Here is a 24,842-nt window from a genome sequence, read left to right as displayed (position 1 = left end):
TTTTTTTCTTCCTTCTTTCTTTTTTTTCTTCTCTTCTTTTGCTTGTTTACAAAGATATGTCAAACAAAATTGTAACCGTATATGTATACTGTACAAAATAAAACGATAATGATATAATCATTTGAAGAATTGAATAATTATGTCAACAAAAAAAAAAAAAAAAAAAAAAAAAAATCAAAACCTAACCATTACTGAAAATAATTTAGTAAAATTATAAAACTTCAATAGCTTTTTAAATTTGTAAAAAATTTTCTTCATTTCTATAACAAAAAAAAAAAGCAAATACCATTTAAATCTATCTAAAAAATTAAATATTTTTGCTTTCCCCTCCCTTGAAAAAAAAGAAATTTCTTAACAAATTTTAAAATGTTGTAATGATTAATTAATCATGAATAACCTATGATACTTCTATATAAGACTACTACTTAAATGAAGATTAAAAAACAGTAGTTAACATTAACTTGCTAATATATATACAGATATAAAAAAAAAGGTCAAACGAAAAGGTTGATTATAATGTGACAAGTGCATGATGCATGATTTTCAAGTGAAAGGATAAGAAGATGAATAAAAGAATAATTTTGTGTGTGCTACAACTAATCACAAAATGAGAAGGTAATATCAAGTCTATTCTTTCCTTTCTTTTTTTTTTTTTTTACCTCCTTTCTTCTTTTCTCTCCCTCTCCCTCTCCTTCTCTCTCTCTCTCTCCCTCTTATTTTATTATTCTTCGATTCATTTTATACCGCTTAGCATATACGGATGTTTAGTTTACTCATTCAATTCATGAATGATTGATTATTCTCATCAAAATCATCCAAATTGAGCATTTTACGGGTCATCAGAATCAAAAAGTAATACCGCTTAGAAAGTAAATTATAAATAAAATTATTCTAAAAATTTATTGTTGTCGTTGTTTGTCGCTGTTGTTTGGTGTTTACATAGGAAGAATTGTTATAGACAAAATATTTTGACTGCATGAATATCACATAATAAGCATTTACAGCTGTTTATCTGAAAATAAAAATAAAATTTGAAAATGTTGTTTTAATACGAAACTAAAATTTAATTCAAATTATACAATTAACTTTGAATTATTTTATAAAATTAATTAATTTTACTTAAATTATTACTATTATTTCATCGATACGTTTATTTCCAAAATCATCCTGCATAATTCAACTATATCTCCTTGCTTTTTTCTCTCTCTCCCTCCCTGTCAAAAAAAAGAGAAAGAATTACGGTGAGAAAGTTCATACGGATACGGTAGGCTGTTTTGAGAAACTTGTAAATAAAATAAAATAACAAAAATTGTCTTTCTCATTTTTTTCCGATAAAATTTATAAGAAAAACAACAATTAGTTCATTAATCTAGCAACATAAAATAAAGGTAAATAATATAAATTATACGTCTATCATCATGTTACGTCAAATATACGTCTATTAGCATGTTATCAACTAATTTTTAAACCAGTAAAATCTAATAATTTATACATTTTTTATTATCAGTGTACAATAATAAATAATTTCTCAAAGTTGAGAATCTTAAACTTCTTTAAAGCAATTTTTTTTTTGGTAACTTGAAAATATTTAAAAAAAAAAACCAGTAAAAAAGCGCATTCGTCCATGAACTGCTTTTCTGAAAGATTTTAGACGTGAAAATTGCATTATTTCAGTTGTAGATGATGATAATTGTGTATCATTTTGATGTTGTTCATATTTACTATTACCAATTATATTTCCATTTTTGATTTTATCAGAAACAATTCCTGCAAAAAAAGAAAAACTTTTCTTTTTTAATTTTATGTACTAAAAAAAGGGAGCAAAAAAAGAAAAGAAAAAAGATTAATATTATTGCGAACTTATATAATGATTTAATTATCGATCGACAAATGTTAGTTCGTTTCTTAATTTATGAAATGTTCATCTAATTATTTAGCCGTTATTGATTTTTCTTTTTTTTTTTCAAATCGTTTTCATTCTTTTTTCTCTGAAATAAAATATTAAGACTTTATAAGAAACTAAAAAACGTTTTGACTAGAAGTAAAACGAAAAAAAAAAAAAGAAAAGAAAAGAAAGAGACTATAATACTGTAGATGAGAATAGTGATAAACAATTGTGATCTAGATTTCAAAATTCATAATCAATCAATCATTCAGATAATGAAATAGATCAAAGTGCTTTCACAATCATTTAACCACAAGATAAACGACTATAGCTTAGAAAAGTAAAACTAAAACTAAAACTAAAATGAAATAAAAGAATTATAAGATCAGCGATCAGATAACATCATCAAATGTTATATGACAAATAATCAATATTCGATTGATCCATATGATCAATCGTATATGCATATTTGTGCAAATCTCAAAATGATGAATAAAATCAAAGTGAATAGTATGAAAAAAATAAAACTTTATAATAAACATAAAACACTTTTAGTTAATCAACTATAAATAATTATGCAATACTAGCACGGCGTAATTTCATCCAGTAATTAAAACTAATAATTATTTTAATGAATTTTAACTCAAATAAAATTATTACTATATTGTAATTGGTAAAGAACATCGAAAGGTCAATTCCGAGTAAATGCATCACTGATAAACAAACAAAAAGTGATAAAAATGGTAAATGTATCTTAGAATTGTTTAATCTCAAAGCTATAAAAATAAAACTACAAGATCTATCCAACATTGATCAAATGAATTTTTTGGTATAATTAAGAAATATATAAATAGGAAAAGTTTTATTCTAGAATGTGCACCATTTTACTTTTTCCCAATTTCTATTGGCTCATACTTTAATTAGTGTTGTGCTACCGTAATTGAAAATGAAAATAGCATTGAAAATAGCGAAAAGTAGAAATTTTTAAAAGAAAAGAAAGTAGAAACTACTGAAATGTGATTTAGAAAAAAAAAAAGAACAAAATATTTTCAAAAATAATATTCTAGAAAAAAAAAAAAGACAAAAGAAAAACAAAATGATTACAATATTATTATATAATAATAAATATTACATATAATAGCTTCGGAATTTTTCCTTTTTAATTAATGAAACGTACAAAAAATTTACAACTAATATAAAAAATTTATAAAATTAAACCCTTAAAAAAAAAGATTTTGAAAGAAAAAAAGAAAGAAATGATTTGCTCATAATGTAATAATAATTCTTTTTTCTTTTGTAAACATTATGAATAAAAGAGAATAAATAAATAAAAAAAATTATAAAATATTATCACACTTATCGATTAAATTTAAAGATAACAAATATATAAATAAAAAGACAGATGAAAAAAATTATTGCATATAGTAAAGATGAGCAAAATAAAAAAAAAAAAGAGAAGAAAAACGATTTGGTCCCTTTATTTGAGTGATTTGCAAAAAAAAAAAATCAACATATTTGAACAATAATCATTCTAAAATAACGAATGAATGATGGATTTCCCCTCCCCTTCCCCCCCCCCCCCGCCACCCCATCCCCCGTCCTTATCCTACATTGAAATTGTGCTTCCTACCGATCAACCGATCATCACATCATAAAACCATATGGTTCATATCTGTGTATGTACATATGTGTATATGTATGTATGTCTATGTCTGTGTCTGTATGTGTTCAATGAAATTTATTATAAAATTGCATTTGATTTTTTCTTTTTTTTTTTTAAAAAAAAGAAAAATAGAAAAAAAAAAAACTTAAATTTCTCAAATATTTTATCAATATTTCACAAATAATTTTACTAAATGATTGTTTTTTTTTTTTTTTTCATGGATAAATGAAGAAATTTAATATAAGATATATTCATTAAAAAAATATTTTAATTCCTTTCCTATCCTAATAAAATTTTAATTTCATTTAATTGGTAGAAAAAATGTTACAAAATGATAAATTGTTTTATTTATAAACCAAATTTTTTCATACGAATATGACAAGTTTGGATAGTTGGTTAATGTTAAAATTTACTAGCAATGAACTTAAAAAAAAAAAAAAAAAGAATAGAATTGAGAATAATACGATTTGTATAGATAAATGATAAAAATTAGATTTCAATATGTTATCTGTAACATTGTCTTCAAATTTACAATATTGTGATAAAATTTTTTCATACAATTATTTTACCTTGTTCATTTCTAAGATAGTACTGATAAGTATGTCCAGAGTAATCCTCAATCGATGGATCTGCACCTGCAAAAAAAGAAATATTTCAAATAAGAATGTTTTCCTTTTTTTTTTTTAAAAAAAAATCCTATCAATCTATTTATCAAAAATAATTTTTTTTTTTTCTTTCTAACATCTAATAGTTAAATAAAGCAACTAACGTTAATGATAATATCCATTTTTTTTTTTTTTTTTTTTAAATTCATTGCTAGTAAATTTTAACATTAACCAACTATCCAAACTTGTCATATTCGTATGAAAAGATAAGTAAGTAAATGAATAAGTATAAATGACAATTTAAATTATTAATATTCAATGAAACACTTACCACAATCTTGCAGTAAAATGGAAATAATTTCATGTTGTTTACCGATTGCAGCAAGATGAAGAGGCGTATAACCACTCTAAATACCTCATATTTTTCTTCTCTCACATTTATCGTATTTCAAAGCTATTATCCAAATAAATCCAAAAAGTGAAAGAAAAAGAAGTAGGAAGGAAGGAAATAGAAATAACTTACAGCCTGAAAAAAAAATACGATAAATTTAATTAAGAATTTAAATTGCAATAAAAAAATGAATTACATTTTTAACAATTTACATTATACATTTGTAAATAATTTTGAATGAATAAAAATAATTCATAGAAATAGTTTGACAATGATTATTTACAATAATTTCAAAATTTTAATTCAATTTCAGTTAACAAATGCTTACAGTTCGAAGATTAACATCAGCACCATTCATTATTAAAAATCGTACCACAGAACTATGACCATTTTTAGCAGCATAATGTAAACCACTAAAGCCATGATTTATTGCTGGTGCATATGTGATCAAATAACGCTTAATAATTTATTTAATATTAAATTTTTGTATAAAAATTAATTTAAAAAATTAAAATATAGATATTTAGGATATTAAAGAGATAAACAAAAAAAATGCATAAATTAATAGTAATTGAAATGTAGATTTTTAAGTGATATGAATAAGTATATATTAGTTTATTTATTTAATTTTTTTTAGAAGAATGTGAAATCAAACGACATATGAATATTTTTATTTACATCCGCCGTATAATAAAAAATTTTCAATGAAAAAAAGATTTTCCCTTTTTTAAGATAGAAGAAAATTTTGATATTTTTTCAGCTCTTTTTTTTTTAAATTAATTAAACTTAAAAAAAAAAACAAAACTTCAACTAACCTTTTCTTTTATAAGCTTACCAACTGTTTGTAAATTACCGGTAGAACAAGCTTGAATCCATTGTACAGTAGGAATTGTATCATTCAACAATGATTGTTCGTTGAAAGAAGAAAAAATAGCTGTGGACTGAAATTATACAGATTGAAATGGAATTTTAAAATTCTTAATTTTTTTAACAAAAAAAATAACAATGTTTCGTAGAAATGAATTTAGATGATTAAAGAGATAATTAAATGGAATGATTAAAAAATAAATTAAATTATTTGGTCCTACAAAGAATACACATAACAGTGCTTAAGAATTATGTTTAATTTAATTTATAGTGTACAAATAACTATATTTTTGAGAAAACTAGGATTATTCATTTCTTTTAGCAAAATTAAATATAATTAATCTTTTGTTTATGCAATGAAAAAAAAGAAAGAAAAACAAAAAAATTCGTTAAGAAAATTAAAATTTTTTGATAATATAAAAAATTTATTATAATATTAAAAAAAAAAATTGCAAATTACTTAGATTTAAGAAAGAAAGAAGTGATAAAATGTATAAATGAGGTTAAAAGTTCAAGTAAAATAGCAATAATGCGCAAATAGAAACAAAAAGCTTTTCATCTAGCAACAGCTGCCACAACTAATTTAACAATTTAAATGAATGATCATTTTAACACCACACGATTTTGCGGCAAATTGTATTATATAAAAGAAAAAAAAAAAAAAAAAATTGTAAAAAGATTGTTATCAATTACTATCATCATTTAATACATATAGAGCATATGAGAGGAAATTATTACCATATAACAATTAGCAATTATTTGATTTTTTTTTTTTTTTTTTAAACACAAAAATAATGTAATCATTATTGATAACATACAATTATTATAGTATCATCATTCCCTTTTTTTTTTTAAAAAAAAAAAAAACGAAATTTCATAAAATAATAAACAAATATTACTCATAATATTTTATATTTTAATTATAAAAATCTTTTTGATATAAACTATCGCAATCACTATTCATACTATGACAATATTACCGTAATTTGCTATTCTTACAAAGATTTCATCTCTGAAAATTATTATCACAATTATTATTATTATTAATAGTATTCCGAGAAGAATTCGTTAAAATTGTGTCAAAAGAAGCAAAATTAGTGAAGTAATTTGTGTTGACAGGTAGAAATCTTTCTTTTTCCTTTTTTTTTTTTTTTTTTTTTTTTAAACAAAATTTGTGAGGTTGCGATCGGTAATGATAGGATAGAATGGTACTTTTTCGGCACTTTTACCCTCTTTTTACGGGGAAAGTCGGCCGACTCCCTTCATCCCAAAAAATCCGCATTAGCTCTATTAACGCTAATTCGATGGTTCAATGCACACACATACACATACATGAACATACATACATACAACATATTAAAATCATTTTACATTATCACTGCTAAATTTGACAGATAGAAGAATATAGATCAAAAGAATAGATTAAAATAAAGTTTAACAAATAATTTTTTTCTAAAATTAATTTAAATGTTAAAAATAACTTTCTCTCTCTCTTAAAAAAAAAAAAGATGATTTCATCTATTATTTTTTTCATCTATTGATGCCTATAATTTGCTAATAATTCATATAATAATAATATGTAAACTTTCTTTTAAAATTATTCCTCTAATACTAATAATTATGTAAACTTTTTTGTTTTTTTTTTAAAAAAAAAATGTTAGAAAATAGTGGTGTTGACTGATTAATGATAACATATATCAAATATTTAATAATGAGATAATTGATGATAATTCTTAATTTTTCGTTTTTTTTTTTTTTTTTTTTCCACTAGAAATTCAATTTAAGCAAACTATTATTTTGTCATAAATAAATGTTTAGGATTAAACTAATTCAAATCAACGAAACAAATAAAAGTATTGATTTCAATTTTAACTTTTGATAAGCATTATATTATTATTCAAATTATAAGTGTTGAAAAAAATGATAAGTAATTTCAAAAAATAGTTATTTTAATGACCTGGAAACTCTCTCTCTCTCTCTCTCTCTCTTCCTTCTTCCTTTTTTAATCATTTTCTATTCCTCATTTCAATTGTCCAAAATGATGCATCAATTTTAAAAGCACAATTTCTTTCATACTTCTTTTCGTTTTCCTTTTTTTTTCTAAAAAAGGATACCGCCAAAAATAAATGTTGTGTTATTATTTTGTGGTAGTATTACATTTCAATTTAAGCAGATGTTCCATTCCATTAAAAAAAATAGGACAAAACAATATTATTTCATTTAATTTAATCAAGACTATCATCTTAAAGGATGAAATACTGCAAAGTTATATTAAATGAAAGAAAAAAAAATAAAGAAAAATTATGGCATTTTGTAAAATTAATTTCAAGTTAACAATATAAAAAATATACATATAACCTTTATAAAATTTCCTAATTTCTCTAACTTACAGCAATTGTTGTTTGCTTCTATAAAATTATCAAATGCTTTTTTCGTTTTTTCAATTTTAATATAATAATTAACATTAATAGTTACATTATTCAATAGTCATTTATTATACATTCAATAGGAAAAAAAAATGTATATTTAAATTTTAAAAATTTGATATTTTTTATCAAATATTTTTTTTTCGCATTTTTACTACTTTATTTATTTATATAATCAATCATTTTTTTTCCTTTTATCATAACCATATCCAAATGTAAAATATTCCACCCTTAAAGCAATTTTCAAATCATTTCCCATAAACCAATCAGCTTTCTTTTTTTTTTTTGATGAAATGAGATGAAAATGATAGTTGAAGTTGCTGCTGCTAGATGGGATGAGAAATTATGTTCTATTGAAATGATAGTAGGATAGCGATCTATTCAATAATTCAACTTTCTTCTTCATCTTTTTTCATCTCATCTTTAAATATTAGAAAAGTTTCACCTTGCTTTGATCCTTCTATCATTGAAATGACAAAAAAATCGAATATATTTTTAATTTCAAAAAAAAAACAATGGAAATTAATTGAATAATTCAGCTAACGCATTAAAAAAAAAATGCTACAAAACAGAACAAAAAAAAAAAAAGAAAAAAGGATTGTTTCATTTACACCTACATTTTACTTTACTTTAACTTTAGAAAAAGATTTTAAAAAGTAATTGAATAACTACTCTCTGTATGTGTTTTACATTTTGATACAAATATTTTTATAAAGCTTCGTTTTTTCTTTATTCTAAACAAAGTTTTTTTGAAACTCTCAAATATTTTATAACATTAACTGAGACATAAAAAGTAAAAGAATAAATTGCTAGAAAAATTATGATAATGAATAAAAATTATGAAATACCATTTTGCTATTTCAAAATTATCATCAAAAATTTTCATGATACGGTAATTCATGCAAGATAAACACTTGCTAATTGTTTTAAATAATTATTGTATACATCTAACCAAAAAAAAAAAAAAATCGAAATAATGGAAAAAACAAACAAACAAACAATTGATTCCATCTAATCAAATTAACTAATATTCAAAATTAATCAGCATTATTTGAATCTAAATATGATATTCAAACAATCCTAATTAGAAATTTAAAAGAAAAAAAAATGCAATACTGTTTATATTTTTAATCAAAATCCAAAATGTAATTATTTCAATCTATTACAAATAATATATATATGAATAAGAGAAAAAAAAAAATCATTTCTTATTCACTGTTTTCGTTTTTTTTTTTTAAGAGAAAAATATTATTCAATGTTTTCAATGCATCATATTAACAAATCAATCATTTACCGTAGACTTTTCACAATATATCGTATAAGAAAAGAGTTAATCTTAAGATTATCATTCATTTTATTTAAATCTAATATCTATATCTTAACTTTATTACTAATTCATTTTTATCCCTACCAATTTCAATTACCAATATCAATCAACTATTACTACTTAGAACAAACAATAAACATAAAACTGGTTTCTTTTCTTTTTCTCTCTTTCATTCATTTAAACGTATCAAAAGAGGGATAATACTGTCCACTTTGCTTCTTTTTTCACCTTCTTAGGTGGCATTTATCCACTCTTCAATATCTTTCTTTCTGTCTGTCAACTGTCAACCATCATGTGTCAAACATTCGTCACGCTACCAATCTTTTCAGTGATTACAATTTACACATACACACATACACACACACACACATATATATATATATTATATATACACACACATACATACATACACATATAAATAAAGTGCGAAAATTGGATTTACTGCAGTTTTTGTTCAACAACTGACATTTGTCTGACACATACACACATGTTTGGAGGGAGGAAGTATTAATCGGATATGAACGGATAGATGGATAGATAAATTAATGAAAGTTTAGAGGTTAATGTCGGGATGATTTTGCGCACAAAAGGTTAAAATGATTATCCGCTTTTATCATCAACATACGAACATCAATTATCACTTATAAATTAAATTTGAAGTATTCCATAATGCATAAATATAAAAAAAAAAAAAAAAAAAAAAAAACATAACTTAATGAGTTTCTAATATTATAAAATTATTAGTATTATAATATTTGATTTCGGATAATCAATCTAATTTCTTCCAAATTTCTCACTTCTATCTTTCAGAACCTTTTTCCGCCCACTTTTTTTTCTCACCTTCTCCGCCCTTTTCAATTTGCCCCACCTTCATGTCCAATATCATTTCTTTCTCCTCCACCTATATGTTAATTGATAGAATAGAAATGGAGAAGGTCATCATCTTTATAATCATCATCATCTTCATTTTTAAAAGAATCCAGATTTTAGAGTTAATCGAACAAAATTGTGACAACCATCCTCCTCCTCCCAACTCTTTTTCTTCTTCCTCTTTCCTCTTTTTCTCCTACTTTGTCAACTTTTTAACGGATCAACAAGTTGGCTGATTGGCTAGTTCATCATTTACATCAAACATAAACAAGCAACTAAGAATTCTGCTTTTTCAGATTAATTTCTTTTTTTTTTTTTTTTTTACAACAACAATTTAATTTCTATTTTAGTTCACTTTTACCTCTCCTCTTTCTTTCTTTCTTTTTTAATCCATCTTTTATTTTTTAAATTTTATCTAAAAATTATTCGTTTATTACACTTATCTTTTTCTTCTCATTCATATATCAATTTAATAGATGCAAATATAATTGGAATAAGAAATAATTAAGTAAATTAGTATCATACTAATTTGTTTTCTTAATGTTTAGTTCAAAGGAAAAAAAATGAAATAAAAAAATTCTCCATACCTATCATATATACATAAGATAAGGAAACTTTCATCCAAATATATATTAGGAGACAGACGACACGATACCCTTACTATGACCTTTGTTCAACCCTCCTTCTTCTCCTCCTCCTCCTCCTCTTTCCTCCTTCTCCCCTTCTCCTCCTTTAATATTTCAATTTATGTTCAAATTCACCGTATCCATCAATCCCACTCAACCATACCCAAACGAATGCTTTGTTAGTATGAGTAATGACACAATTACTCATACTATCATTACTACTATATTCAATTTGTTTATATTTTATTTCATTATTTAAATTCTTCCTTTTTTTTTTTCGAAATTTATAACTTAATTGTCATTTGAAAATGCCTAGTAATAATACTATGATTTTCTTATTCAAAATAGTGCAGAAGTTTAGTAATTGCAAATATATCATTACGTATGAGTAAGTACTAAATCATTTTAGTACCTCGGTTTATTACTCACGGAAAATAATAAATTTTCTCTTCAGTCGAGAAAATATATTACTTTCTTTTTCATAAGCCTATAATTATTTAGATCATAAAAAAAGAAAAGAAAAAAAGAAAAAACCATACCTCATTATGATTTTTCTCTTGTAACTTTTGCGTTAATTTTTTTTCCTCATTCATTTCACTGCTAGCAAAAATTCGAAAATCACCAATTTCCAAATCATCTTCCATTTTTGCAAAGGGACAACGAATGTTTTCCATATCATCTTCAATAGTTGTCTATAAAAAATTTTTGCAACATTTATTCACTTTTTTTTTTTTTTTCATTATAATATTTTTTTATTTCACTGTTTTTTTTTTCCTTCTGCTTTTTCTTTCTTTTCCTTTTTTTTTTCTTTTTCTGAAATTAATTTCTGATGAAATAATATGAAATATGATAAATGCTAATGGTAAACTTTCATCAAATAGCGGGCAACTTTAGCGCTGATGGGAAAAGTTCTTCCCATCCTCTATTCTCTTTGCTGTATCGTGATTTATTCGCATGATTATTTATAATGATGTGATTCTTGCATCAAACAGTTGTTACACAATGTTAAATGATCATTTTTCCTTCTGTGTATTATCTCCGCTACCCATAGTCGTTGTCATTTTGAAGATTTTTTTTTTTCTTCAACCGATAAATTTTTAAATTTTCATAAATTTTAAATTCGATGATAATTTATAGAAGAGTATTAAACTATAGAAGAGTAACTAATCTTTGAACAGTAATTAGCAAAAAGAAAGAACAATTAATAATGATGCTATATAGTAAATTATTTATTAGAGTTTATAGATATAGTTATTGATACTATAATCATATTTTAGCAAATAATCTTATTTTTTGGACTTTTTTTTTCGAAGTTATTGAAATGAATTTAATTATGAATTAATGTACAGGGTTTTATAGGATATGAAATAAACTTTAATAAATGAGTGGAAACATTTGAGCTAAATTAAGCATAATTAACAGCTAATATTTTATAATAATTAGCAAAGAATTACCTACCCTCACATTTCGAATTGCTTTGAAAACCGAAGATTTGAGACCATCTGGACTTCGAAGTCTTCGAGAATCTGATGCTTTATGCATCTTTCTAAACAATTACAGCAACAATCTGCAACCATAAACTTTCAATTTTTTTCTTTTTTTTTTTTTTTTAAATGAAATAATTTCCAATTCTATTCAAGCATTTTGTTAGTGAATTAATTAACTTTCAACTTGAAATAATTAATTATCATTGATTTTTAATCTTATACAAAATTAAAAATAATGTTTATGAAATATGAATCAAATAATTAATGAAATTTTTTTTTTTTTTTGCACATATCAAAAAACATTAGTTAAATTGCATGTATGTCAGTTTATATGCTTAATATTTTTTCTTTTTTCATTATATAAAAATTTATCAAATGATAATGAAATTATTGTTTTACAATTACAATTGAGTTAAGATCATTTTGAAATATTGTTAAAGTACAAGATGTAATAGTGAATGGAAAGCAACGACATCATGAAAATTATCAAGGACATCGATTTTAAATCGATCTAATGTGATATCCCGCTGGGATATGGGTAACAGTAATACAAATTCATGATTGTATTCATTCCATGTTTGAAAAATTTCGGATGACATAAAGTGACCAAAAATGTCCGTAATGTAACAGTGCGCGGTAACGATTAGTTGTGATTATATTCTCATTTATACTTATTTGCTGGATATAATAAATTCGAAAATTTAGAATTTAAAATAATATGTGAAATAATTGATTAATTAGCATTAAATTAATGAAAATTATTATCAGCAATGGTAAAATTTAATTCCGTTTTATTATTTAAAGAATACTGCTTACATCTATTTTTATTATTTTTTTTCTTTTTTTTTTAGAAAAAAAGGTAACTTATTCTAATAAGATAAATTTTATGAAAAATGAATGATATGAACTAATGAATTCCATATATATATATTTCATAAATGACTTTATATTTCATATAAAATAATGACTATCATTTGAATACTTAATATAACAATGACACATCTAAAAATATACTATTACTAACTATTTCTACTCCAAAAAACAAAAAAAAAAAAAGCATAATTATTCCTGTTTATTTTATTTCAATTATTTGCAAAATAAAAGATATAATATTTGAAAAATTCAAAAATAAGTAAAAATAAGATTTTAATGATAATAATTAATGTAGTATTAGTTTTAGGAGTAGAAATAGTAGTAATAATAATAATAGCAATAGTAGGATTAGAACAATAGTAATAGTTAAAAGTCCAGATTTGGGGATGAATGATTGTTAGTAATGATGATTTTACGTTGTTGATCTCAATATTTTCTTTTTTTTTCTCTTTTTTTTCTCGATTTATCCTGGTGGCGCCTCTTGTCTTCCACAGACATATCTCATTTTCAACAGAAACTTAATGATTTTAAGATAAATCATTATAACTTTCCCATCTTAGCAACATCAATGATAGAATTTGTTTCGTTGTAAATTTGCGGAAGCATTTGCAAAATTTTACTAGCTAACAGGTATATATATATACATACATAAATAAATGCTTACATTTAGTTCTTATTTTAACAATATTATTGCTTATATATAAATCATAGAAGGAAGAAAAAAATTCTTTTTTAAAAAAAATGAGGGAAAATGAAATAATAAGTTAAATTTGATAAGTTAAGTATCACTATGAAAGAATGAGAGGAAAAAATAAATGAAATTAGATGAATATATCATATCATTTTTAACCTTGTTTTTTTTTTTTTCCTCCTTTCTCATTTCTTTTTCCCTTTAAAATAAAACAAAATAAAATAATTATACTATATGAATTAATATTATCTATTGTTACCGTCTCATCTAATTTGCGTAATTTAAATTTTAAAATTATTCGGATGTAACAAATAAATTTCATATAAAACAAATCATCATTTATTAATTAATATATTTACATTCAATAATTTTCTTTTAAATTATTTATTCTTATCATTTTTAAACATTTATTACAATAAATATGCCCACATATTTCATATTAATCATACTTTGACACCACTTAACACCTTCTTAGTAGCAAATGTCGCTTATTCTTTGAACATTTATTGAACAAATCATATCTCACACACACACACACACAAAAACACACACACACACACACATACACATATACACACACACATACACACACACACAAACACACACATACACACAGACATATGTATTCTGTACATTCTTAGACATTTCGGTGTTAAAATCATAATTGTAAATTAAATAAAGAGAGAGAGAGAAAGAAAAAGAGAGGGGGAAAAAGATAAATTATCCTTCATTGCTTATTTTTGTATATAATTGAAAATTAGAGATGATAAGAAATAAAACATATTAGAAAGAAAGATGAATAAAAGGAGATTTTCAATTTTGTCTTTAAATTGCTTTTTCTTCTTATTATTTCCTTTTAAAAATTTTCCAGTTCTTCTTTTTCTTTTCATCCTTTCTTCATCTTTTATCTATATAAATTAACAGTGATAGCTATTATCATAATATTGTAATAATAGTTAGTAGTCAATTTACTACTATTACTATTACTACTATTACTAACCCATTGGGTATAAAATATCAGAGGGAATAGTGTGAACATATGTTCAACACCTCCTTCTTAACTGATGATTTATCTTATACAAATGACCCTTCTCCCTTTCTCTCTCTCTCTCTCTCTTATAATGATATTGATACATTCTTTTTGGGTTACCATCACTCATCATTTTGGTCATTAAGCAAATGCTATATTCCTTAAATATTAACAACCGATCAAAGAATGCTAAATGATGATAATGTGCTAAATGCTTTTCTTTTCTGTAAAACAGGAATAAAAAAAGAGAGAGAGAAAGAAAGAAAAGAAAAGAAGTTATAAATTAAAAAATGAATATTTCATCATTTTAAATAACTACTATTTTATTGTTACAAATTATATCTTTTCCCTTCCTCTTTCATTCTTATCAAAAATATTGCTATGATTCAATTCAATTCAATTCCTATTTTCATTATCATTTTTTGAGAAAACTTCTGATAATAATTGCAGATAAAAATTATGATATTTAATTTACTACTATATATTTTCCCTTTTTCATCAATATATATATATATATATTATAGGAATCTCATTTATTCTCATATTATCAATGATAAATTATTGCATCTTATTGCTCTACTATATTTTTTTTATACTGGCGACAAATTATTTATTTTTTTATTTTGAAAAAAAGGAAAATTTCTAAGACATAAATATTTAAGTGAAAGTTGATGTTTCTGATGTAATTCTAGCATAGAATGAGGTTTTTTTTTCTTTTTTTCAAAGTGTGAATTCTTTCTGATAATGTCGATAATACATCCTTAAATCAAACATCATTTGTATTAGGAGATTTCTTCGGCAAATAACACACACATACACACTGATGTCTGTTAATAGTGACAATTAGATGTTTGATAATCAGCAATGCTTCAATTAGTCTTCTTGTGGCTTATCAGCTTTCAATATCTGAAATGTTTAAAAATGCTGTTGCGGCTGCTCAACAGAAGATGCATACTTATTTGCTTCAAACTTGATGAATAAGGATGATATGAGGGTAAGTGTTAAAACGAAAAGTGGCTAATAGCAAGTAAGCACACTCAATTTTCTCAACTATAAAAATGCATTTAAACGGATGAATTGATGAAGAAAACTTAGCACTTTTCATTCTTATCAGCAAATTTTAATCTACTTTCAAGACTAATCCTAAAATGTCTTTGCATTCTATCGTAAATTCCTGACTAACTATTTGTTAACACAAACATACACACATACACACATACACACACACATGCAATCATACATACATACGCATACACATACACATACACACACACACACACACACACACCGTATCTCTTCTTCAATGATCATCATTTTCCGACTATATATGTAATGGGTAAATGATGATTAATTGATAATATGAAAGCAACATAACAAGAAACGATAGCATTTATATGCAATAATTAACAACAGGATTAATTTTATGTAAATTTATTTAAATTTTAATTTAATTCAATTCGAATTTACAGAATTTTTGAATTATTAATCTTTCCCTTGGTATATCATTTGCTATTACAACTAATTTATATGTGTAGAACAAAAAATTTTCTTCTTGCTTACACTAATTTGCAACAACTATCCAAAAATCAAGTAAGCTTTCATCAATCTTCTCAATCTCAATCGACTAAAATACCTATCAGAGGTAATTCCTCTTTCTCTTTCTCTCTCTTTCACTATTTTACCCCACCCATTTTTAAAATAAGATGAAAAAAGAAAAAATGTATTAAGTTTGGGATAGGTATGAGATTTGTTATATAGCAAAAAATTTTTAAAATTCACCAATTCACCACTTTAACTGGCGCCTAAAAAGTAGCAATTAATCAGGTGAAAGACAAAAATGTTTCTCTGAAAAGTGAACAGTAGAAATTTCGTCCTAGACGCACACTTATCATTATCAGCAAAGAATCTCTTATTTCCTTCACTTTTAGGAATTTTGGAATCCATTATATTTTACTATGTAAACTAATTAGCAACTATATACATATGTATATGTATGCATACAGATATTTAAATATACAATTAACATGTTTATATGACTAATTAATTAATAATATCCATTCATCCATCTATATATAAATATATTTATTTATAACGATTATACATACTAATGTTATGTGGATGTAAGTTCATGCATAAAGCAAATTCCAAAAATTTTCAAATCAAAAACGTTCCCACTGATGATGATGTGTCATGCGATGTATGTAACAAATAAACACATCATTGTTATGATAACGAAATGGCATGATTATCATATCATATTACAATGATTCGGACGATAACGATAATATTTGCCCATAATTTTCTCCTACTTATTAATATATGCGAATCCACGAATGCTTCCGTTTATATGAATGTACGTATTTAAATAAATATATATATATATACATAGACGGTGTATACGTGCATGTATGTATGTATGTGTGTGTGTATGTATGTATGTAAAACTGTAAGTATTTTGATCATATATTCATTCACATATGAATTAATGGATAAATATGGTCACATAACTAAGCGTTTAGTAGATATTTGATAGCAGAATATATATTAAAATATATTAAATATATATATTAAAATAAAGAAGTATATATGTAAGAAAAAAAAAACTGTAAATATCTATGTAAAAGAAAAAGCTAATAATAATTAAATAGTATTAGCTTACATTTGATAGCAAAATGAATTTTAGATTAATACATGCACGTACGGAGATATATTAAATTTTAATCACTGATATATTTAAATGCTACTAAACAGTGATTATTAAAGAAAGCAAAAAAATCGTAACGTTAATAGTGGTAAAAATTGCTGTTAAATTCTATAGTTAAGTTCAAATTACATTTAATTATAATTTATTATTTTGTTAATAGAATTTCAAATCTATATTATTTTCTAAATGCAAAAAAAAAAAAAAAAAAAAAAAAAAGAGCTATCATGCTTATGCGTGCGTCTGTAACGAAACTATTGCATGCATGCATGCATGCATGTAAAATTCTTTATTGGTATATGAAATTTCTTTAAGTAGTAAGTCACAGTCAATCAATCAATATATATATATATGTTAATCGATAAATACGATAAATTTGCAAACAAACAACACGTAAATTGATACTGCATAATGCGTTTGCAGTACAAATTGATTAACTCCTCCTAAGTAATACATAATAACTTATCAATACTTCGATATCACAAAGATAAACAAACGGTTTGCTTATCATATCATACATATCATTTTACTTGACATTTTCACTAAATCCTTCTTTCTTTTTTTTTTTCATATTCTATTTAAAAGAATTATTGATTTTTTCACTTTTTTCTAAAATATTTCTAATAAGATTAAATAAGAGTAGTATATATTTCATAGATGAAATATGAGTAAATTCTTTTCAATACATATGCAACAAATAGAGAATTGCAAACATACAAATAATACCAAGAAAAAAAAAATTCCTATATTTTATTGTTTATATTAAGAAATGGTATCATATGTTAAAAAAAAAAAAAAAAAAAACGAAAAATCTGAAAATAATGGAATATAACAGATGATGAAGGATTAAATGGTTAAACAATAAGATTAGTAGCATGAAATAGAAGATTTATAGGTTTATTTAAGCATTATGCATAAAGTTTCATTTGTTTTTTTTGTTCTTTTCTTTTTGAAAGTAATGATGCAACCAAAGAACTTATGTAGTATTTTAATGATTTATGTTAATAAATGAACTAAATAATACATAATAATAATTCTTTCTTTTCTTTATTAATCCATAACAATTGAAATATTGCAAATTTTAAGCTAAAATGGATAATTGATGAGGATTAGTGATAGTGAAAACATAATCAAAACACCTTTCTACACTTCATTTTTCCCATGAATCATCATCAATCATCAATCATGTCAATCCGATATGGTTGTGCTTTTCCATCTGTTTTATCACCATGCTTATTTTAATCATCGCTGTTAATAGTTTATAAAAAGTAAGCAGAAAAAAAAAGTTAGTTAAATTTAATGACGGTAACATATTATCAATTAAATAAATAACAGATGGAAATGGATGATTTATAAAATGATTAGTACCATATTATATGAGCTAATATAATGTTTGGTTAATTTTTATTTAAAAAATGATTCATAATTATTTCCATTTACAACTTTACATAAACTGTAATCTTATAAATGATAGTATTATAATAAATAACTATAATTAGCTAGATATTAAATATATTAACTTTATTTTCATAAATATCAATTTTAGTAGCAAAAAAAAAAAAAAAAATTTCAAGAGTTTTGAGTTGATAATCGACATACGATAGTATACTTAGGCCGATTTTCTTACTATATTTTGCTAAAAAACTTGCCTTCTCAAAAATAAAATTTTTTAACTAATTAACAACTTTGGCTAAATTACATTAACATTGAAAAAAAAAATTATTAAAATTTAAATTAGAAAAGAATCAATGCTAAAAAAATGTCACGCTTGAACGTAAATAGTATTGAAATATTGATCATTTCTTCTTCCTCCTCTTTTTCATCCCTAACAAAATTTTATTTTACAGAATTCTTATTAAATCTTTGTTACTTTACAAATTACTATAACTTTTTTATTCTACAAACAATCAGTAACTTTATTAGTTCTAAAGAAATTTCTATCTTTTCAATAACTATCACTAACCACTGGCATTCTCATCTTTAAACGCTTAATCATTACTCATCAACGATCAGGAATATCTCATTTCGGTTAATCCATGCCGCACATTTAGTCGTATGATATTCCTGACGGAAAAGCATTAGTAGGAGTATCGTTTGCAAGAAAATCTTCCGGAATAATTAATTCATTTATAGATGTTTGTATACATATGGAATTATTATCTTTTAACATTATATCAGAATAGTCTTTATCATTACTAACATATAAATAAGATTTCATATATTTTGATAATCTAATGAACTTTAACCTTCAAGAGCAAAAGACAACAACAACAAAAATAATAATAATAAAATACCACATCTAATATATGTTTTAGAGAAAATTTTTAGGAGAAATAATTTTACGTAACAAATTAGCATTTGATATTAATTGTGAGAATGAAATCAAAAACTATGCATTATGTAATGATTTTTTTTTTTTTTTTTATGACTGCAAATTCTCAAATACAATTCCCAATAATCAAATAAAAAAAACCAAATAAACAAAAAAAAAAAAAAAGAAAAATCACCGAAGGAAATTTATTTGATAACCAAAATGAAAATAATTTGAAAATTTTTTTTCCTACAAAAATATTGTCATCGTTGTGAAACACAGTTTTGTATAAAGGAGCACTCTCACTCTTTGTTTCATTTCTTTTGCTTATGGCAAATCATTTATTTGTCATTCGATCGATGCTTCATCCTACCGTACACATTTGGACAGTTTGTTTGAAGAAATTAGCATAAGTTAGAAAAGAATTGAACAAAATTTTGTTTTTTTTTTTTTTTTTTGTTTCGTTTAATGATAATAGAAAGTGATAAAATATAAATATCATTTTGATAAAAATAAGTAAAATATAACATTAGTATGACAATTTTTAATTATTGTAGAAAAAATAAAAGATGAAATTTTGCATATTTTATTTTAAGCTGATAATTTTAAGTGGGAAAAAGACAAGAAAAAAATTGAAAGAAGAAGGAATTAAATGATTTGTGTAAATTAATTGAATATATCCATTAATCAATTTAATAGACATTTAAGCTGATATTAGCTTATTATTGTTTCTTTCACTTGTGATTTACATAATAACAAAAATTTCATAAAGTTTATGAATAGCGGAAAATATTTGTAAAACTTTTCTTTGTTAGATGCAATAAGTAATGTTAATTGTTAGTGATCAAATGAGGATATCATTTGAAACATTCAAATACTTTTAGTAAATAAGAAAGGAAGCCAAGAAATGATTAATATAATTTACCTAACTGTATCCGTCAATAAGAATTGTCTGTAACTAATTTAATAATTATTAAAGCTGCTAACAGTTTATTATTATTTCCTTTTTTTCGTTTTTTTTTTTTTTTTTCTTGAATTTGTTATATTATTTGATAAAGTCTATTATTATAATAAGCGATCTTAATAAAAATATTTAATATTAGCAATTTTCAATGCATTTTTATTCCATTTAAAAAAATTTTTCCATAATATGAAAAAATTCCATAATGAATGAAAAAGAAAATTAATAAATACACTTTTTTTTTTTTGCAATTTGATTGAAAAAAAATAAGTTAATTTTATTTTTTGCTATCTATTTGTTTTGTTTGTTTTTGTTATGTTTTGAGTAATAACAATGATGATTTTTTTAAACAACTATCTAATTTTTTCAATCTTATTTTATTAATAATGAAAAAAAAAAGAAGGAAAAATTGAATGAAATTATTTATGCATTAGAAAGACGATAATAGTTGGAAAGTAGCAAAATGGAAATTAAACAAGCTCTTTTTATAACGATTAAGATGACATCAATATATCATCCATGATTTGAATGATAATTTTCATGATGATAATAATGATAATGATAATTGTGATGTTGATGGTGGTAGTGATATGATGATTGTGATGATGATAATAAGGTTGACAATGATGATGTATTACATGACAATCATATGATGATGATGTTGTGTGACGTGATATGATTGTGGTAATAACGATATGATGTAATAATCGTGATGAAATGATAGTAATAATGATCATGATCATATGATATGATGATTGATAATAATGACAGTGATATTGGCGATATGATAATTGTAATGACATGACGATAATAATGATTATGATCATATGATATGATCATGAGAACGATATTGATAATAATGATATAGCGATAATAATGATGACAATGTTTCATGCTTGTCTTTTTTTTTTTTTTTTTTTTGGAAAAATTCCGATTTGCTGACAAATGGTATCGTTTTATTGCAAATTTTTGTTGTAATTTAAATTTCATTCTCTGTACCATTTTATATTCTACTTTACATATTAAACTGTAAATTTATATTTAAATTTTTGCTCATTTTTTCTATCCATCATTTTAATATTGTTTATTTCATTCTTTTGCATGAAAGAATTATTTTCATAAATTTTATTTTTTCCTTATTTTATAAGACTTTTTCTTCTCGTCATCTTTTCCCTTTCTGTCTAATTCATAAGGTATTGTCATCCAATAAGTTTATCTCTCCCTCTCTCCCTTTCTCTCCTTATATATAATCATAATAAGATAAAAATGTAACCGTATTCAATGAAAATTTAGAATTAAAATTTTGATAAAATATAAATATGAGACTTTTTCATCGTTCTTAAATTTTTCAAAAAAAAAAAAAAAAGGAAAAAATTAACTTCCGTAAATATTTTAACATTTCTAATATATCTTTGTAAATGCAATGTCCAATTTATTGTATTTCATATTCATCCGTCAAAGATTTATAGTAGTTATTTTAAATTTATCTGTATAATGATAAGTGATAATACGAAAAAAGAAAAGAAATATTTCTATCATTTTTTCTTTTCTTTTTTCTTTTTATTTATTATCATGATAAAAAATAATATTTTTTTTTTGTCATAAAATTATTTAAAATCAAGTTTAATCATAATTCTGCACATTGAATTTTCATGTTTTCTTATAACAATCGAAAATAAAAATTATGTTTTGAAAAATTTATACTACTGTCACTACAATTTTTCAATATTCAAATTTCAATATTTATTAAAATTTAAGTATAAGTATCATTACAATATGTTAAGTTAATTATTAATGATATATAATTGCTGATAGTAAATGTAAAATGCTTATTTATCTGTTTTTATCATATTTTTCTTTTTTTTTTTTTTTTTTTTTTGCTCATTTTAATTTGATAGCCTGGAATTTGCTCTTCTGGCGTTTTTTTCACTTTATCTTTTACTTTTGCTTTTATTTTAGGTTGTTTAAAAATAGTGAAATTTAATCAACAAAGATTTAAATACATTTTTTCACTTTATCACTGTCACTAGTATTTATATTTATATTATTATTATTACTATCACTATTATTGTTGTTAATACTGTATTATTATATTCAAATGAAAATATTCTCATAAACTATTAAATTAAATAGAAAAAAAAATTTCATTTTTTAATTTTCGTCATTCATTCATTCATACCAGTTTTTATTTCTTCTTCCTTTCTTTTCTTTTTTTTTTTTTTTTGCTTTAGTCATCTTTTTAAAATCGTAATTTTGAATTTTTTAAATGATTGGAAAAAAGGAAAATGTTCAAAAAAGAAAATCTAAATGAATCATTGAATATTTTGTAAATTAAATTATTAACCAAATTTATGACAAACAAATGGTTTAGTCCAAGAAAAAAAGAACAATAAGATAAGCAGAAAAAAATGAAAGAAAAGCTATTATTTCAATTTAAACAAAAATATTTCGTAAATGTTATCTATCCTTTTACTACTTAATTTTCTTTAAACTTTTCATATTTCTTGTCTTTTCTTCTTCCTCTTTATTTCTTTATTTTTTATTTTTTTTTTATTTTTTCAAACTTGTCAAAAATGTTTTCTTCTTCATTTAACTTTATCAATTTGTTATTTTATTACAGTAGCAGCATTTAAACGAATGTTTTTTTAACTTTTTATATAACTTTCACTCTCTCTATTAATCATAATTTTTTTTTTTTTTTTTTTTCATTTTCCCATTCATATTTTCATCTAATAATGATAATATTTTCAACAATTATTAAATCAAAATTATTTAACAAAAACTAAATATATTACAATTAAATATGCATTTATATTGTTCAGATGGGAATTTCATTAAAATTATTTCAAATAAAAATATATATATCAAAAAAAAAAAAAAAAAAAGAAAAATAAAATGAGAAATTTTTGTTCCATTTTTATTCGTTTAAATCATCATTTTAAATGTTCATTTATTTTTGTTTTCTTTTTTATTTTAAAATTTCTTATCAAATTTAGTTGTAAAATTATAAATTACGAGAAACGAAAGAAAAAAAAAAACAACAAAAAAATTATATACGTAATTATAAATATTTAATAATTATACATACATATTTCTCTTTAAATAAATTATTAAACAAATAATAACAAAACTATCATTTAGCTTTTAGAAATAATAATAATAAGAAAAAAATGAAAGAAACTTGCTTTAACAACAATTAGTTTGAAATAATAGCTAAATAGCTAATAGTTTTTTTTTTGTTGTTGTTGTAATTGTAAGTAATGGAAAACTAACTAAATGTAACAATTTTTTTTTTTCTTTTTATGTTTATATTTTTAATGAATTATTATTATTTTTTTTTTTTTAAAATTTCTTTTCTCTTTTTCAACTTTATTCAATGCTTATTTGTTTATTATTATTGTTGGTGATATTATTATTATTGCTGATGTTATTTATTATCATTTATTATTATTATTGTTGCTGATATCATTATTATTATCATTATTCATTTCACAAACTTTTTATAATTTACAATTTAGCCTATAAAGTATAAAATGTCTAACACATTTGCAAATAAAACGACAATAACATCGAAAGTTTTATTAACTCATTTGTGCAAATTTCCAGATGTTTTCCAAAAAAAAAAGAAAGAATTGTTCCCACTTTGCTTCATTTTAATATCTAATCTTCTTCCACCTACGCTTTCCTCTCTTTCCTACCTATTATTTTATTCCCAATAAAAATAAAATGAAAAAATAAAAGTAAAAAATGTGTCATCAGTTTTTTTTTTTTGCACTCATTTTAATTATGGAAGACAAATAGTTTAAAATAGATTAATTAAACTAATATATCTATAAGTAAATAAGTAAGTAAGTAAATTTAATGAATATTTATTTTTGTTCTTTTACTTGCAAAATTTTTCCCATTTTTTTTTCCCTCTCTTCCTCTTCTTCTTTCTCATTTCCTTTTTATCTAATTTTAGCCCATGAAATTTGGATTGAAAATTTAATTTTTTTTTTTTATTTCTTTTATTTGCAAGAAAAAAATTTCCAATATTTTGGCGTTTTCTCATGTTTCATTTTCATATTTATTCTCATTTTAATTGCTTTAAGAATTTGTCATTGCTTAAAACAATTAGTCAAAATGTTT

General features: G+C 23.0%; 1 protein-coding gene across 1 annotated transcript; it reads right to left on the bottom strand.

Moving 5' to 3' along the window:
- Positions 1-998: 998 nt before the first annotated feature.
- Positions 999-12,202, bottom strand: Bm8658 (Uncharacterized protein; the record flags this gene model as incomplete). The annotated part of the gene is made up of 8 exons (XM_043080970.1): positions 999-1,012; positions 1,603-1,767; positions 4,118-4,183; positions 4,485-4,560; positions 4,873-5,001; positions 5,360-5,485; positions 11,200-11,352; positions 12,119-12,202. The coding sequence occupies 8 exons, from the start codon at positions 12,200-12,202 to the stop codon at positions 999-1,001; spliced, it is 813 nt and encodes a 270-aa protein (XP_042936904.1).
- Positions 12,203-24,842: the final 12,640 nt, after the last annotated feature.

This window comes from Brugia malayi, assembly GCF_000002995.4.
Source record: "Brugia malayi strain FR3 genome assembly, contig: Bm_v4_Chr3_scaffold_001, whole genome shotgun sequence".
Lineage (NCBI taxonomy): Eukaryota > Metazoa > Nematoda > Chromadorea > Rhabditida > Onchocercidae > Brugia > Brugia malayi.
The sequence above is the reverse complement of the archived record's forward strand: the minus strand, read 5'-3'. Positions and strand labels throughout refer to the sequence as shown.